The sequence below is a fragment of the Caretta caretta genome, chromosome 5 (assembly GCF_965140235.1).
Source record: "Caretta caretta isolate rCarCar2 chromosome 5, rCarCar1.hap1, whole genome shotgun sequence".
Lineage (NCBI taxonomy): Eukaryota > Metazoa > Chordata > Testudines > Cheloniidae > Caretta > Caretta caretta.
In genome coordinates, this window is record NC_134210.1 from 39,339,268 (window position 1) to 39,357,037 (window position 17,770).

The 17,770-nt window shown below is 42.1% G+C and overlaps 1 protein-coding gene across 4 annotated transcripts in view; it reads right to left on the bottom strand.

Annotated features, from left to right (window-relative positions):
- Positions 1–1,280: 1,280 nt before the first annotated feature.
- The window catches only part of ERCC8 (ERCC excision repair 8, CSA ubiquitin ligase complex subunit), a 52,470-nt gene continuing 35,980 nt past the window's right edge, over positions 1,281–17,770 (bottom strand). For 2 of the 4 annotated variants that reach the window (XM_048850297.2, XM_048850301.2), the window contains 2 exons: positions 9,227–9,313; positions 1,281–2,421 (listed from right to left, as the gene is read on the bottom strand). In XM_048850297.2, the coding sequence (XP_048706254.1) occupies positions 2,365–2,421; positions 9,227–9,313 (144 nt within the window). In that variant the 3' untranslated portion in view covers positions 1,281–2,364. The other 2 variants (XM_048850298.2, XM_048850299.2) reach the window with 2 other exon arrangements.

A 17,770-nucleotide genomic window follows, 5' to 3' on the forward strand; every position in this document is an offset into this window, starting at 1 on the left:
TACTATACAGAATGAAGCCAGGCAGAGATTCCCTTGGTGCTCAGAAAGTGGGGGAATGGGAAGCATGTAGCATTTCAATTGGAAGAGAAAGGCAGTGCCAGAAAGAGGACAGAGAGTCAATGGCTGTCAGTTTGGAACCCTGGCTGGAAAATGAAAACTTTCTTTACCGTATTTGTCTTCTTCCAAGTGACAAATTTGGATCTCTCTACCTCCCATTTGGTATGGAACACAAAAACTACCCTGGGTCTACTTCTTTAAGTACCAACGTTTTCGATGATCACTGCACAGCTCAGGAAGAACTGATTAGTATGTAATTTATTTCTCCTTTTGATGGTTGGCTCTGAAGTAATGCACAAACCAGGAGAGTGGTTTAAAAAACACAGGATCTAATGAACATTTCTCTCAAGACAAAAAACCCCACCTTTTTAGTAAATTTGGAAAATGTGAAGTACAAATATTATATGCAGTATGAAGCACCTGTATATATACACATAACATGCAACAAAAATGTTGCCCAATAATACAAATAGTTTATTCATTTAGCTTTTGTCTTGTAGTAAAGCTTATTTTCATTAAGTTACCAAGATTCCCTAGGCTTCAGGAGGAAAAGAACTAACAACTGGTAATTAAATGAAAGTTTCATCTTTAAGAAGCCAATTTCAATTTGCTATATTCCCCTACACTTACGGGGTCTGGGCTGGTCCCTTGAACTAAGATTAAGTGAAGCTTTGGGAATCTCCCTGCCCCCAACTAGTACAGCTTCATAACAACTTTAAGGGAGGCCAAATTTTGGGTTTCAACATTCCTGGCAATTGTAAACTTAGTATTCTTTATAGTAACACTTTTGAATTACTAGGATTTCCTTGAGTCTCTCTATGCCCCTTTCACTGGACTGGTGGTATGGAATAACAGTATGCAATTTTTTAAAAATAGCACATAAAACTTTTACAAATGTAATTCTGAAATGTGCACTAGTGAGATACTGTACACAGGCTAAATAATTTTCATCCAGCTGCTTAACACTTTTCCCCTTGTTGTTTGAATCCTGCTCCTCCATTTGGTATAAACTTTTCCCTTTGAAGTACTGCATCCCAGCCATCCTTCCCTCACTTGATGGGAAGCCTTTTAGTGCAGCTCCTTAACTCAGTCCTCAGGGAATAGTGAGTGCTGCTCCTGTAGCACACTCAGCCCAGCACTGTGCTAGGAACTGACCCACCAAACCTCCCGCATGACAGTACAGAGCAAAGACCCTAGCCACACGTTCAGTTGAAACGAAGACATTTTGAAGGACTCTTTTTTACATTTCCATTTTATTCAAATTTTTCTTCTGACTTGAGGTTTATTAAATCCATAAGGCTACATTATAACCAAAGAGGGAAAACACACCTAGCACAGACAGGAGACTCTCAGCTTGCTGAGATTCCTCTCAGTCGCCTTGTTGAGAAAGGGAGAGCAGGTCTTGCACACCCAGAACAGGCAGGAGGTTCAACCTCCTAAGTCACAGCACATTGGCAGAAGCCCAGTGACTCAGCACTAGGTTTCCCTTTCTCCTCCTCCTCCTGACTCTTTGGCTGTCACAGAAGCCAAGTCCATTCAGCGTTTGCCTGCCGCTATCCATCAACTCTCCCCTCCACTTGGGGGTGGGGGGTTCACGCAGCAGAGGATGCCCACTGATCTTATGATCACCTTAACAGGACCAATAAGATCTTATTCCATGTAATTTGCTTCTATTTTTAAATACCTGGGATGGGGTCAGATATTAAATTGATGGGGGCTATATAAATACCTATATAAATAATGCCTCAATTCTAATTGAGGAAGCTGGATTCCATAATGCACCCATGGAGAGGCATCTGTAAAATGGGGATAATACAAAGGAACTAGGACTTACACACCCCAGCTCCTCTCCACACTCATCTAGTCTCAATCTGCCCCATTTAGATCCCCTGAAAATAGAAGGAATCATTAGTCCTCACTGTTTTAGTGAAACCAGAAGAGAGACGGGGTGTACTAGCATCTGATCATCAGAATTTTTGCTTTTCTTAATATGCAGCTCAACAACTAGGTACAATATACCAAATTGCTTTGCCTAAAGTTTGGGGGTGGCGGGGGTGGGTGGGAAGAGAGTGAGAAGGCCAGGTGAAATAAAAGAATACGATTTCAAAATATAGTAATAACACAGAAGAAACATTAAGACAGTACAAGAAAGTAACTTTCCAAGAAAATCTCATTTCTGAAAGCCTGAGCTTTAAGGAACTCTACAAAGAAGCTGATGACAAATACTTGTTCAATTCTGCAGATAAAGTCCTTCCTTCACAAACATGGTGCATGAATGTCAGTTTTATATCAACAGCTAATTGAGATTCATCCTTCATCATCACTGCTGCTCCATCCATCTTCAAATGCTGGATTTAAGTGTTGCTGAAGTAGAAGATAACAGATTTTTTTTTCAATAGTTTGCTTTTTAAAAAGTGAGTGAAATCATTAAAATTTAATTATGATTTAATAAAATATGTAATTATTAAGAACTCAATTAAGGTCACTACTCAAGTCATTTCTTACATTACCATCTGAATATAAACTAATAATTTTCTCTGATTTTTACAGCATTTTTGAAGCTGATGGTTGTCCATCCTATAAACAAACAGATTAGAAGAGTACATTATGAAAGAAAGTAGTATCCTGCATATGACCGACTTAGTCACATGGTTTCTGGCACATGGATTGGAATGGAAAATTTCTTACCCAGTAATTTCTTTTCTGCTAACAGCATCTCCCACAATTCTGTTACATATGGGCTATTCCCTTCCTGTCTACAATTTGCAGAGGCAGTTCAAAGCTGCAGGAGAGCCTGTGATAGCCACACACCTTCTCCTGCTTGCTGCCAGATGATTCATTCAACAGCTGTGAGAAAGCTCTTAGAAAATTAACAACAACTTCAGTGAACTAATGAATTATGTACAATAGGCCACTGCCTACATGGTGACTATCCAAATAAAATGCTGACTCCTGGTTGTGAAGCCATCCAGTAGGGTATAATTGGGGATGATCCTGTTAGCAGACAGAAAATTATTGGGTAAGAAATTTTCCATTCTGCAGCCAAGCATCTCCCACAATTCAGATATGTATGAGAAGTAGCATGCAGTGAACTGGAATAGGGAGGGACAGAGAAGTGAACATAAATAGGATATACCCCACTTTTTGAATTGTTCAAATGGCCAGGTTATGTCTGGACCACCACCTGCAGCACCTTTCTGCCAAAGGCCTCTGTGGATGCAGAAACTCCACCCTATAGTGTCTGACAGAGGCATTAGCCAATGATCACGTGGCTGCTCCTCAGATCTCTGTTGTAGACGTGCCTCTCTTTTGGCCCATGAGGTTGCCATGGATCTTGTAGAATGCACTTTCATTTTCCAGAACCGGAACGCTGAATGACTTGTATGCCTCAGCAATGTACAGTCCGATCCACTTGGTATGGGATAGCTTAGACACTAAGCCTTGGCACCTCGGGATGAAAGGAAATGAAGACAGCCCGATCTCCTTGAGCATTCTGTATGCTTGATATAAATATTCAGTGCTCTTCTGACACCTAGGGTGTGCCACTGCTTCTTGGTCAGGTGCTGTGGCCATGGGCAGAACAAACAGAGGCTCAAAGGGTGGTTGGGTGGTTAGGGCTTTCAACACCAGTGGTAGTTCCCACTTAGGGAAGATCGGTCTGACCACTGGTTTGGCCACTCTGATTGCTCTGACAAATCTGCATACCTGAGGGTTCTGCCAAGGAGCCCACGGATCCTGTAAATCGTACACTACTTACGGCTGGCAGGCTACAGTGCTGGGCAAAAGACCTTTATCTACATATTCCTGAAGGAAGTCCAGAGTGGCCAGAATCCCAGGATCCCTTGGACCTCTGCTGTGCTCCTGCATCATGAACTGAATTTGTAGGAGCAGGTTTTAGTGTGGAAGCTCTCCTGGATGAGAGTAGAGTCCTGATCATTTGAGAAGACTGGCTGAGAGCAGCTAATGCTTCCCTCTTTCAATAGCCAAGCTGCCTGTTGAAGACTATCTGGGTCTGGGTGGACAAATGGGTCTTGGAAAAAAGATGTCGGGTCTTGCCAAAAGCTGCAACAGTGGTTCCAGCTTTAATTCTACTACATCAGAGTACTAGGGTCTCCTTGGTTGGTATGTAGTTAGCACTGTCTCCCTTCCTTCTTCTTGCCTTATTGTTTGGATCACCTTCCCTAGAAGAAGAAAGGATGGGAATGTGTGTAGTAGGCCTTGCGGCCATCTGTGCAACACAGCATATGTCCCCGTGGGGTCTGCTTGCTAGGTAAAGAATTTTGGCCATTTTGTCTTCCTGAAATTGACAAACAGGTCAACTGAAGGGAGACCGAAAGTCTGCAAGATCAGAGTGAAGACTTCCTGGTGCAGGCATCACACTGAGTAGTTGACTTTGCATCTGCGGAGCCAGTCTGCCTTTAGGTTTAGCTCTCCCTTTTATATGTATCACCTTTAGGGAAGGGAGAATCTTCTTTGTCTTTTCATTGTTTCCATCACTTCTACACTCCTTGTTCCCCTTTGGTTGTTTATGTATGCAGTCGTGGTTACCTGGCTGAACCAAGACATGGTTGCCCTCCTGATGCACTATGCTGTTCTGGATCCCGGAAGCACTCCCCCCACTCTTCAGCCTGGCATATGTTGTGAGAACCAACAGGTCTGGAAGGTATATGGGAAGATCCCTGTGGATGTTCTCTGAGACTATCCATTATTTAGGGGATTCCAGCACCTGGTTTGGAACTGGAAAGTGGTCTTGCATTCACTCCAAGGAATGGTCCCATACTCCTAAGAAAGGCCGGGAGACACCAGATGTGTGACCTAGTCCTTGGGGAGACCCATGTGTACGAGAGCAGAAGGCCCAGTGGATAGAGACTCTGAATTATGGTTGGCCTTATGCATTTGTCCAGCACGGATATCATATCTTGGATCATCTGGAACCTGTCTAGATGGGTGGATCTTTGTCATTGAAGTGTACCTCCACTCCTAGGTGAATTATGTTTGTCTAAGGAATCGGGGAGCTTTTCCTGTTATTATTGTTATTATTATTGTTATTGCAAAGTCTTGTGCTTGGAGACAATCCAGAGTATAGGTTGTAACACTGCATGCTGTGGTTTGTGCGCTGTGTCTTCTTGTGATTACAACCAGCCACTTAGGACTCTGGATGCAGAGGGTGAATCAGAAAGAAGGATTTAGTTATGCTGAGGATTTTGTTGGTTTCGAGGAATATTGATCTAGGTTTCCTTGGAAGCTTCTGCTTCAGATCCTTTTCCCCATGCCACTGTAGAAGTACTGTAACGCAATCAGAATCATGAAAGTGCAACTTACCTTTTATATGACTGCACTCAAAAACAAAGAGCCTACAAGACAAAGCATGAAGGGGCATACGAACGTTTAGCATATCAGGCATGTAAATACCATGCAACAGCAGCCACAACAGTGCCATGTGAACGCTTGTTCTCATTTTCAGGTGACATTGTAAATAAGAGGCAGGCAGCATTATCTCCCATAAATGTAAACGAACTTGTTTGTCTTAGCAACAGGCTCAACAAGAAGAAGTGAGTGGACTCATATGAGGTGAACTGAAAAATACTATTTCTTTTATCTTTTTACAGTGCAAATATTTGTAATAAAAAATAATATAAAGCGAGCGCTGTATACTTTGTATTCTTTGTTGTAACTGAAATTAATATATTTGAAAATGTAGAAAAAGATCCAAAAATATGTATAATAAATTTAAATTGGTATTCTATTATTAACAGTGTGATTAAAACTGTGCTTAATCACAACTATATTTTTAATCTAGTTAATTTGTTTTGCGTTAATTGCATGCATTAACTGTGATTAATTGACAGCCCTAATATAAATATAAAAACACATTTTAGTTTAAGACTTGGTTTAATCAGGTGTCCTCATTTTGCTCTCCTTCTTTGGAGGTATCAGTGGGAAAACATGCATCATCATAATGCTCAAAAAGAAAGATCTATTAATAAAAAGTTTCTTCCAGGCCACTAAGAGACATCCATCTGGTCTTGGAAAAGTTCTGCTGGATTTTTTTGGTTTGTGTGTGTGTGCGAGCAATGCCTTTTTCTCTTCTTCCCCGTCTGCTTATAGAGGCAAGTGGTACACTATTCATCCTGATCTGGGGACTGTACAATAGAGGGGAATTGTTATACATCCTTCAATTCAGAAAATAGTTGTTAGATGTCCCAGAAGCTTGAAAGATTGTTTGCCTGCTCCTCCTAGTTAGTAAGTACTATGTGAGTAATCTAGTACCACTTGGAGCTATACTCAGGAAATCAGTATCATTCTGAACATGTGAAGGGATTTCTCATGTACCCTTATGTAATCCCACATAGGTGCCTCTGTTCTGGTCACAGACTGCCTGAAGTGCTCAAGGCTTCAACGTGGAGTTACACTGTGGAGCTGGGAAGGGGCATCGAGAGACCCTTCCCTACCTTTCAGAGTCTGAGCCCCTTTTCATGGCACAGCATGGTTTATGGCTGATGCTCAGAGGGCAAAATTCCCATTCTGCTGCTGCTTCTTCAGATCTACGCCACTTTCCTGGCAGAGTGAGAGTCCGTGGGCTGAAAGCCAGATAGCCCATGCAGCCAATTCCCATGAGGCTGCAGTCTGAGGCAGGGCTGCACAGGAGGGAGAGACTTCTCCGCATGCCTAGATATGGTGCAGGGTGGGAGAGGGACGGTGAGCATGCTACACTGCACGGGGAGAGACTCTGTGCGGGAGAAAAGTCCTAGCAAACACTCTTTCAGGAGGAGAAAGCAAAAGTAGGGTTGCCACCTGCCCGGGTTTTAGCCAGACAGTCTGGTTTTTGGCTTCTTGTCCAGGAGCCATTTAGGGTTGCCAGATGCCTGGTATTAGACCGGAAAGTCTAGTCAAAAAAGGGACCTGGCAGTGGCTGGTCAGATGCACTGACCAGACACCAAAAGTCCAGTATTACTGCGGGTCAGGGGGAGATGCCAGGTCATTAACCCACACCAACCCCTGCTTACTGGGTCTGCCTCCTACCTGCAGGAAGGCTCCTTGTCAGGCTGCAGCAGCTCCTGTCCCATCCACAAAGCAGAGGGAGCCCAGCTTGGAGGATGGGGGACAAGTTGGAGACCATCTAGAGAGCAATGGGAGAGCAGGAGAAGACAGGGGAGGAGCAAGTGACTGGGGCGGGCCCTTGGGGGAAGAGGCAGAGAAGGGGGAAGGGCCTTGGGGGTCCGATTACCAGCAATTAGAAAGGTGGCAACCCTCGGCAAAGGAGAAGGGGTTTAACCCCTGATTTCACCCCACCCCATAACAGCAGTACTTGCTCCCTTGCGCAGGACACTCTTGCTTTTGCCTTTCTGGGACCCAGAGTCTGGGGTAAGTCCTGCAAAATCCAGAGAGTATCGTGAGAATCTGGATTCACGGTGTGAGGAAGCGGAGCTGTGTACGAGCCCTACTTCTCTCCCCAGAGATTCTAGGACCAATTTTAGGACTTGTGGGGTGACCCGTAGCCTTTGTTGCTCCAGGATTCACCCCCTGGATTGAGTCCTCCTCATCCTCAGAGCGTCCCCCTGTCTGCTCTGTCTACCCTGGTTGGGTTTTTCAGTGGAGTTGCAGCCACCTGTGGAGGAGGGGCCCCTCAACATGCCTGTCTGACTCAGAGCCCCATGCCCTAGCAGAGAGAGTCAGCTGGCTGGACACAGGCTGGGCATATTTTAACCTTCTGCCAAGCCTGAGAAACTTGATGCATATATAGAGCACCTTTTGGATTTTGCCTGGTGTTTGTGCAGCTGCTCTGCCAGATCTGAAAAAGGGCAGAGGAACTTGGCAGGGAGGTACTACTCGGGTTGCCAGCACTGTTCCCGCTAACTTTTCCCATCCATGTGCAGAATTAATTTTGCTATATGCACCAATATGGAGGTGATGTGTGGTGGGGGTGGAGCCGAGGGGTTTGGAGTGCGGGAAGGGGCTCGGGGTGGAGCCAAGGGTTGGCGGGGCTGGCAGGCTCCCTACTGGGCTCCGTGCAGCTCTGCGGAAGTGGCAGGAACCACAGTACTGAGCCCCCTCCCACAACCAAACTGCCCCAGCAGTGGCCGGTGCGACTGGCCCAGGGGCCGTCTCATCTGCTCGGGCAGCCTCAGAGCCAACCACACTGGCCACTGCAGAAATCACAGATGTCATAGAAAGTCACGGAATTTGTGACTTACATGACAGACATGAAGTCTTAATGATGAGGGCAATCCTTAGAGACCAAAAATTGAAGGAAGCAATTTATGCGCCTTTGGAAGGTACTGTTACTTAGGTTTTCCCTTTGGAAGCTGAAATTAGAGGTATTGCTACCAAGAAACACACACTACTCTAGTTATCACAGAATAGTTAGAAAACAAACAAAATAAAGACTTTTAAAAAATAACTTTACCAATATGCAGTACCAACTGTAAATCATGGAACAGCTAACAGATCTCCAGTTTAAAAAAGGATGATGAAACTGGACCTCATTTCATAAATAGGTCCTGTAAGACAGAGACCTAAATCTAAATTCACTTTACAACAATGTCTAAGAAATTAGATTGTTTAAAAAAAATAAAAATTTCCAGACTTTGTTTGTAAGCTTCAATGATTCGTTAAAAATCTGTAGATGTATCAAAAGTTTCTTGGGAACTTGGATAGTAAATACATACCCGCCCCACCTTCCTTTTGTCTCAGACAGACTCTTGAGTAAGCCTGCTTAGAATTTTCCTGATACTTCCAGATCCAACAGTAATTGGATGCGAAAAACTGCTACCCTTAATCTCACTGTTCGTTTACTACTCTAACTTTTTATTATTAATTTTGTTACTATATTTCCAAAGGACCTTAAACTATGGCAGGTAAAACATAGCATGGAAATTACAAAGGCTAAGAAGAAAGTCAAATAGCCAAACAACATAAAAACAAGAAACACTTTAAATACAGGAGAATCAGGAACTCTAGTAGAGAACTGGCAGATCCATTAGGCTACTCTGCACCATAGGAAAAGCGTATTGCGGAGAAAAGACAGCTAGATCATTTCTGTGTATCAATCTTCACTGCAAAGGGCAATTGGGAAATATTTTCCTCATATCTAATTTTTCCTCTTTGCCTGTAAAAAAAATAAATAAATAAAAGGACAATTGACATTCATAGAACATTCTATATATACCTTTTCAGCATCTTCATCGGGCATTGGCTCTCGTAAAGCTGGAACCCACGCAAGGATATTGCAATCTTTGCTACCACTATATAGTTCCTGTGAGAAAAAGCAAAAATAACTTCACTCCGTATTTGCTGAATATTGAACAAGAAATGCTTATGAGAAATATTATATTTAAATGACGTTGAATGTTTAGAAATAAAGAAACATTCTTAGAATCCGATCTGTAACGTAATCTAGATCACTGCAGATTTTAAAATGTAAAAAAGTCAATAGGACACAACTGCTGCCAATTTCCTTAGGAAGAGCTTACCAAAATAGCATTGCTACCATTTAAATTGATTTTACTGTTAAATTTAACTCATTTCTCATCTCCCTGTCAACTGTATTTCAAGTTTCTTCAGAGCAAAACTTCTTCCTTTGACACAATAGATCAAAAATTTAGGCTTTGTCTACATGGATGGTTTAAACCAAATTAAGTCGAGTTAATTCTGTTTGAAAATGCTTGCATTCACCTGATGCAATCCACTGTAGTATACTAACTCTTCATTTGCGATAAACTCTGGAGTCCTTCAAAGAACTTTGCTGTGAATTGAGTTAGTACAGTGTCATAAATATAAAGGGAAGGGTAAACCCCTTTAAAATCTCTCCTGGCTAGAGGAAAAATCCTCTCACCTGTAAAGGGTTAAGAAGCTAAAGGTAACCTTGTTGGCACCTGACCAAAATGACCAATGAGGAGACAAGATACTTTCAAAAGCTGGGAGGAGGGAGAGAAACAAGGGTTTGTGTATCTGTCTATATGCTGCTTTTGCCGGGGATAGACCAGGAATGGAGTCTTAGAACTTTCAGTAAGTAATCTAGCTAGGTATGTGTTAGATTATGATTTCTTTAAATGGCTGAGAAAAGAATTGTGCTGAATAGAATAACTATTTCTGTCTGTGTGTCTTTTTTGTAACTTAAGGTTTTGCCTAGAGGGATTCTCTATGTTTTGAATCTAATTACCCTGTAAGGTACCTACCATCCTGATGTTACAGGGGTGATTCCTTTACTTCTATTTCTATTAAAAGTCTTCTTGTAAGAAAACTGAATGCTTTTTCATTGTTCTCAGATCCAAGGGTTTGGCTCTGTAGTCACCTATGCAAATTGGTGAGGATTTTTACCAAACCTTTCCCAGGAAGTGGGGTGCAAGGGTTGGGAGGATTTTGGGGGGAAAGACATGTCCAAATTACGTTTCCCAGTAAACCCAGTTAGAGTTTGGTGGTGGCAGTGGATATTCCAAGGACAAAGGATAAAATTAATTTGTACCTTGGGGAAGTTTTAACCTAAGCTGGTAAAAGTAAGCTTAGGAGGTTTTCACGCAGGTCCCCACATCTGTACCCTAGAGTTCAGAGTGGGGGAGGAACCTTGACATACAGTGTATTGTTCATGCGCATGCGATGCTGCTGCCAACTACTTGGCAGTCCTCGAACAGCTATCCCACACTGCTTTCCAAGCAACCATTACTGACTTGTCTGTTTAACTGTGTACCCTACCCTGCTCTGGCATCAAGTTGGCTGGATGTTCCCTCCTCCATTTAAAAGCTGGCACGGGATCAGATTTTGCCCATTTGCTCCTGGATTCTAGTATATCAGAACTACTGCAATATTACTCTGGAATCCCTACAACATGCCTCAAGCAGCCGCTTGGAGCTGTATTAAGACCCTGAATCTTATCACAACCTGAGGTGGAGCATCCGTGCTGTAAATTCTTGTGGTCAAGCACCGCAATAAAGAGCTTTTTTGTGGACATTGCTAAGCAGATGTCTGCGACTAGGATGCTGACCAGTGCCAGATAATGTGCAAATTGCTCAGGAGAATCTATATTAAAACAAGGGATGACAGTGCCTAGCATTAAATGAGGACATCGAAATAACAGACATCATGGAAACTTCCTGGAATGAGGCAAATCAGTGGGACACAGAAATAACAGGCTACAAAATACATAGGAATAACAGAGTAGGTCATGCTGGTGGGAGAGTGGCACGATATGTCAAAGCATAAAGTCAAATAAAGTAAAAATTGTAAATGAATCAACTAACAGACTTCTCTACTGATAAAAATTTCATGCTTGAAAGTAAGTGTACAGCAGTAGGAATATATTACCAACCACCTGACCAGTATGGTGACAAGCGACTGTGAGATGCTTAGGAGATTAGAGAGACTATTATTGCATCTTCTACCTTCGTAACAATCCTTACATTGACTGGGTATATGTCACCTTAGCGGAGATAAAATGTTTAGACCCCATAAATGATTGCTTCTTGGAGTAGCTTATCCTGGAATCCACAAGGGGAGAGGCAATTCTTGATTTAATCCTCAGTGGAGCAGAGAATCTGGTCCAAGAAGTGAATAAAACTGAACTGCTCAGTAACAGCGGCCATAATGTAATTAAATTTAACATTTAAGGAGGAAAATACCAAAGACAGTCACCACATTTAACTTTAACTTCATTTAACTTAGTCACACATTTAACTTTAACTTCACTTAGCATTTAACTTCAAAAATGAGGAAGCTAGCAAAACAGAAATTAAATGCAACAGTCCCAAGGGTGAAATACCTGCAAACTGCAAGGAGACTATTTAAAAACACCATAATAGAGGATCAATCTAAACATATACTCCAAATACCAAAACAATGCCACGATGGCTAAACAGCAGAATAAATGAGGCGGATAGAGGCAAAAGGGCATCCTTTAAAAATTGGAAGTGAAATCCTATTGAGGAAAACAGAAAGGAATATAAACAGATATAAAATTATAAGGTAGGCCAAGAAAAAATTTGGAAAGCAACTAGCTAAAGACAAAATTTAACAGCAAAGTATTTTTAAAATACATCAGAAGCAAGAAGCCTGCCAAAAAGTCAGTGAGGCCACTGGATCAAGGTGCTAAAGGGGCACTCAAGGAAAACAGGGTAATTGCAGAAAAGCTAAATAAATTCTTAGCGCCGATCTTCAGAGAGAGAATATGAGGGAGATCCCTACATCTGAGACCTTTTTTTAAGGTGACATAGCTGAGGAACTCTCCCAGAATGAGGTGTCAATAGAGGAGGTTTTGGAACAAATTAAACAATAAGAAGTCATCAGAACCAACTGCTATACACCTCAAGAGTTCTGAAGGAGTTCAAATATGAAACAGCAAAACTACTAACTGTGGTATATAACCTATTGCTTAAATCAGCCTCTGTACCAGATGATTGGAGGAGAGCTACCGTAACACCGATGTTTAAAAGAGCTTCCAAATGGGATCCTGGCAATTACAGGCCGGTAAGCCTACCTTCAGTATCAGGCAAACTGGCTGAAACTATAGGAAACACAGATGAACATGATATGTTGGGGAAGAGTCAATACAGCTTTTGTAAAATGAAATCATTCCGTACCAATCTATTAGGACCAGAGCTGTTCAACATATTCATAAATGATTTGGAAAAGAGGGGTAAACAATGAGTTGGCAAATTTTGCTGACAATACTAAATTATTCAAGGTAGTTAAGTCCAAAGCTGACTGCAAAGAGTTACAAAGGGGTCTCCCTAAACTGGGTAACTGAGCAACAAAATGGCAGATGAAATTCCGTGTTGATAAACGCAAAGTAAGGAATAGCTGCATAATCCTTCCCCTTTATAGCTCACAACTCCCACTCCTGTAGCACTTCTGGGGAGACCATCTTGGTAAATAACTTCACAGTGTATCTTTCTGGCCTGCCCTTTCCCTTTTTGAATAAAGCCATTTTCTGCCTGCCAATCACCTGTCTCTGTGTAACATTATCCAGAGTCAGGACAACCTAAAACTGGTGTAGGGGGGTTTACTATCTAGTTTGCTCCCAGATGCCCCCTACTAAGCCCTCTGACACCATATAGACACCTCCATAATTCCCCTCCCCTACCACACAACCAGGAACATAGTTCTTAAAAACACCAGACTCCAAGGCACAATAGCAAAGCCAAATAGCATATACTGCACAGACAAAAACGCCAATGCACACTCTGCTTATCTCTGAGGTACCCTCAAAACTGGGAAGAATCTCAGGGAGGTGAAGTAAGAAATGCTTATTAAAAAAATGCTGTCACAGCCTCTCTGGAATATGAATAACCAACTGTGATTTTTATTAATACTCCCACAACTACGGCACCCACGCTGGCCAGACCCCTCAAAGACAGGGACTTTATGAACGGCTGAGTATTTGGCTAACCTAAGGGAGAAAAAAAAATCAGAAAACATGTGATGAAGTGTTGGACCTCATTCCAGGGTTCCTCCCAGTACCACAAAAATGCCAAACAAAACACTCCCCTGCCCCCCAAAATAGCAGAGAGGTGCAGACAGTATTTGAGGATGGAGAGAAAGACAGACAGGGAGCACTAGAAAGAGATTGTGGGAGTGGCCAAGGACAGCATGGCAGTTGCCAGCAACAGCCCTGCCATGACAAAATACAGCTCCAAAAAGACAGGGAGATGCAGAGGCAATACAAAGCCAAAATGCCCTGCCGAAGTGCATATTGCTGTTGGTATACAGTCTGCACTGCCTGCTATCCTCACACCCAGCCATGTTATGCAGCCCCTAGACAATACAGACTTCTGGGAACAACAATATTACCCCACTGTGCACCCGCAGAAGTGCTCCCAGAGGCCAATCCCTTCATAGGGCACTGAACAGCTGCACCTGGGATTCCAGCTCTTCTGAGCCCTGTAGCACTCCTGATACCTTTGAACCTCACCACTAAATATTGGAAGGCTCACAAACAAGAAGAGAGAGATGAAAATGTATATTCACCTATGACTTTAAGCCTCCCAACCCCTTGTGTTGTGCCCAGAACTGCACAGTTGCACTTTGGTATTTTGTTTCACTATTGTTTTAATTAAAAGTTTAATTAAAAGTCCTTGGACAATAGATTGTTATTGTTACATAATTTAAAATGTTTCATTATTGTTTCATTTAAAGGTTTATTTTTGTTTGTTACACAATATATCATTAATAACAAAAACGTTAAAAACTTCATTCATAAGGAGTCAACAAGGCATTTTACACAGAAAAGCATTACATTTTATATAATACATAAGGTTTTACAAAGTATCTAAGCAAAAACACAAGGTAAAAATAGGATGGCCACAACGTTGCATCTCCTCTGTCCATAAAACACTGAGCTGCTCTTAGTCCATACTACCCCCACAGGCCTGAGACTCAAAATTAAGAATTATGCATCCTTGACAGAACTACCCTGGCTGTTTCCATTTTATATTGGATGCCTTGCTGGTTGCTTAAACCACTGAGCAAGATGCTATGCCCAAGTCTCCCACTTACGATTAAGGCTTTCTCCTGTACTCTCAAAAATACTGTGCAAAATATAAACATATTGCTACCAGCGTTGGCATGTTTTTTTCTGCTGTTTCCAACCTATTCCACGAACAGCATCACCTTCCTTTCAAATGCACACTCCTCTACTATTCTGCACCTACTGAGGCAGTAGTTAAACAGTTTGTTCCTTCTGTCCACGCAGCCCATGAATGATCAAGGAAGCAGAGGATAACCTGGGTCTCTCAGGATAACCAGAGCAACGCCAACTCCGTTAATGTCCACAGTGCTCCTAGGGGCAAACGTTCCTTTCTCCACTAAGGTAAGCTCCTGAATTCTGAAAGATCCTAGCATTATGAGCCCTTCCAGACCATCCTGCTTTTATTTCTGTAAACCTGTCATGTATGGAGAAATACCCCTTTCTGTTTATAAATTCTGATCCCTGATCTGGGAAGCAGTGTGGGGGTGGGGGTGTTTGTGTGAGGAGAAATAATAGGCACATGGGTACCATCAATTGCCTCAATACAATTTGGGAAGCTCACGTATGCAAAACCACCAATGATCTCCTGAGCATTACACCAAGCTTTCTAAATTGGTGCAACAGCACCTTTCCCATGGTATCACATGCCTGCATGACAACAGCCGATATCCCCATGCTGAACTGGTTAGATACGGACTGGCAGCATTCAGGGGTGGCTGGTTTCTAGATGGCAGTGGTAACCCACTTGTCCACAAATGGGTGTCACCACATGATGGTATGCTCCGCTGCAGCTCCCCACAGCTCAGCACATTTCTCCAAACAGGTTGCCTTCCCCATCAGGAAATTTTCTCACCACTGCTTGTCATCCCAGGTCTGCACAACCACCTTTCCAACCAATCCATATTGGTTTCCCAAGCCCAGAAACAGCATGGCACAGGGTGAAGCTGCTCCAAGAACCGGTCCTGTACTATCAATTGTTGGTGTCTTCCTTTTCTTCCTCACACTGCTTCCTCGGCTGCTGTTAGAGGAGCAGCTGCTACTGCATCATCTGATTGGTGGTACGGTGGGCAAAGTCCATAACTGAATTAATCCGGCTTTGAATGCTGAAATACAGCCGAAGCAGCTTTTGTTCATTCACTGTTGCCAGCATGGCAGCATGGAGCATTGTTGGGACCCTACTGGCTGACAAAAATCGGAAAATGGCACTAGCCCAGCCAAAAATTAAGTATAGGAAAGTGGAAAAGTAAGAGGAAAAAATGGGAATTTTTTAAACATTTGAACTTGCCTGGCTTTTGCTATGCATCCCATAATGCACAGGAAGAAAAATTTCAGAATGCACACTGCTCAGCAGCAAAGCAAAGAACCATAGAATGCCCTGCAAGAATGCCATGCCCTTAGGATGCAGTAAGCCACCACTGTGCGTATACAATGATGTGGGATGAAAGAAGGCACACCATCCCACATGCATGCTATTAGTACAGTTTATGTAATGCGTGTTACCTGACATGCATCAAAAAGCTGTGGGTTAAGCTCCCCCTCCCCATAGAGACAAAATCTCAATTATGCAGATGGCCACTTGGGGTTCTGATATTCATCTTATTTGTTTACTAATAACAATGTATTTAAAAAAATTAACCATCTGGAAATAATTTGTGCACATTTATGTCTTAGATGTGCAATTATGGGAGCAGTAAGGAGGTGGGAGAAATCTCATTTTATTCAGGGAGAGAAAAGAAAGAATAGGAACATAATGTGACACTTGTATCATGTTAGGAAGGCAAATATCAAACATGTTCATTATTATTACTGGTCATGTTTATTATGGTAGTGCCTAAGGACCAAACAAGAATGGGGCCCCACTGTGCTGGAGGAGCAGACAGTTCCTGTCCTGAAGAATTTACAGTCGAAAGCATCTTCAATTTCTTCGCATTTTATTAATAGGATTCTGGTATTTTCCAGACTGCGATTTATATAGATGCATAGCATAGGAGGATGTTTATATATGGTGCTGTCTCCAAACAGTTATTGAACTGTTAATTATTTGTTAATAATGTTTCACGAAGCACATTTAAGACAAGAAATGCTGCATGTTTAAACAGCTGGAGTGAAATTTACTATGATAGAACAGAATATAAATCCTGCTTAAAGCAGCATTGGCTTTTACACTTAGCTATGGAGCTGCTATGACACCTTCAAAATAAACTCTTCAAAATATCAAGTTAATTTATTGGTATCTAAAATGGATCGTCACTGCTCCTTCTTTCCAAAGGCTCTCTTTTCATATTATATCTAAAATAAGTCCCAGTACAGGCTGAATTGATTAAAACCTGATACCCATTCTATGGCCCGAGTCATGCAAACACTTGTGCACATGAATAAGTTCTCAATGCGAGTTGTCACACTGGCCTCACTGGAACTATTCACGTAAAGTTGTGTGTGTAAGCATCTGTAAGATCTTCTGGATCCCATAATCCTCTGGAAGCACCTGCGAAACATTTTTCTTCTTTTTGGTTTTTCATGATTAATAGGTATATGCTGTGATATACAGACACTAATGTGGAATCTTTTAATCTTGCCAACAGTGCATTTAAGTGTTCCCCACCATTTTTAAGGGGAGACTGTCGATCAAGTCAGTCTCTATGTATTCAAAGATTTTAAACAATGTTAACTCACTAGGATTTGCATACATCTGTGAATGCTTTGCATGTACTGTTTTCACAGATTATATACTTAAAAACAAATTTTGAAATAAAACTTTAGTCTATAGCAAAGTGCAGATTATCACTAAAGCTTTTTAAAAAACCCAGTCTTTCCTTTGAGCAGTGTAATGGGGACATCAGTATATTTACTGCTTTCAGAGTGGTAGCCGTGTTAGTCTGTATCAGGAGAGAGAACGAGGAGTACTTGTGGCACCTTAGAGATTAACAAATTTATTTGAGCATAAGCTTTTGTGGGCTAAAGCCCACCTCATCAGACGCATGCAGTGGAAAATACAGTAGGAAGATATATATTATACATATACACATATACAGAGAACATGAAAAAATGGGGGTTGCCATACCAACGCTTAACGAGACCAACCGATTAAGGTTGGCTATTATCAGCAGGAGAAAGAAAAGCGACGGTCACATAAAGACTACCCTATACCGGAAACCTACTGACCGCTATACTTACCGACATGCCTCCAGCCTTCATCCAGACCATACCACACCACACAATCCCTTCTCTATAGCCAAGCTCTACGATACAACCACA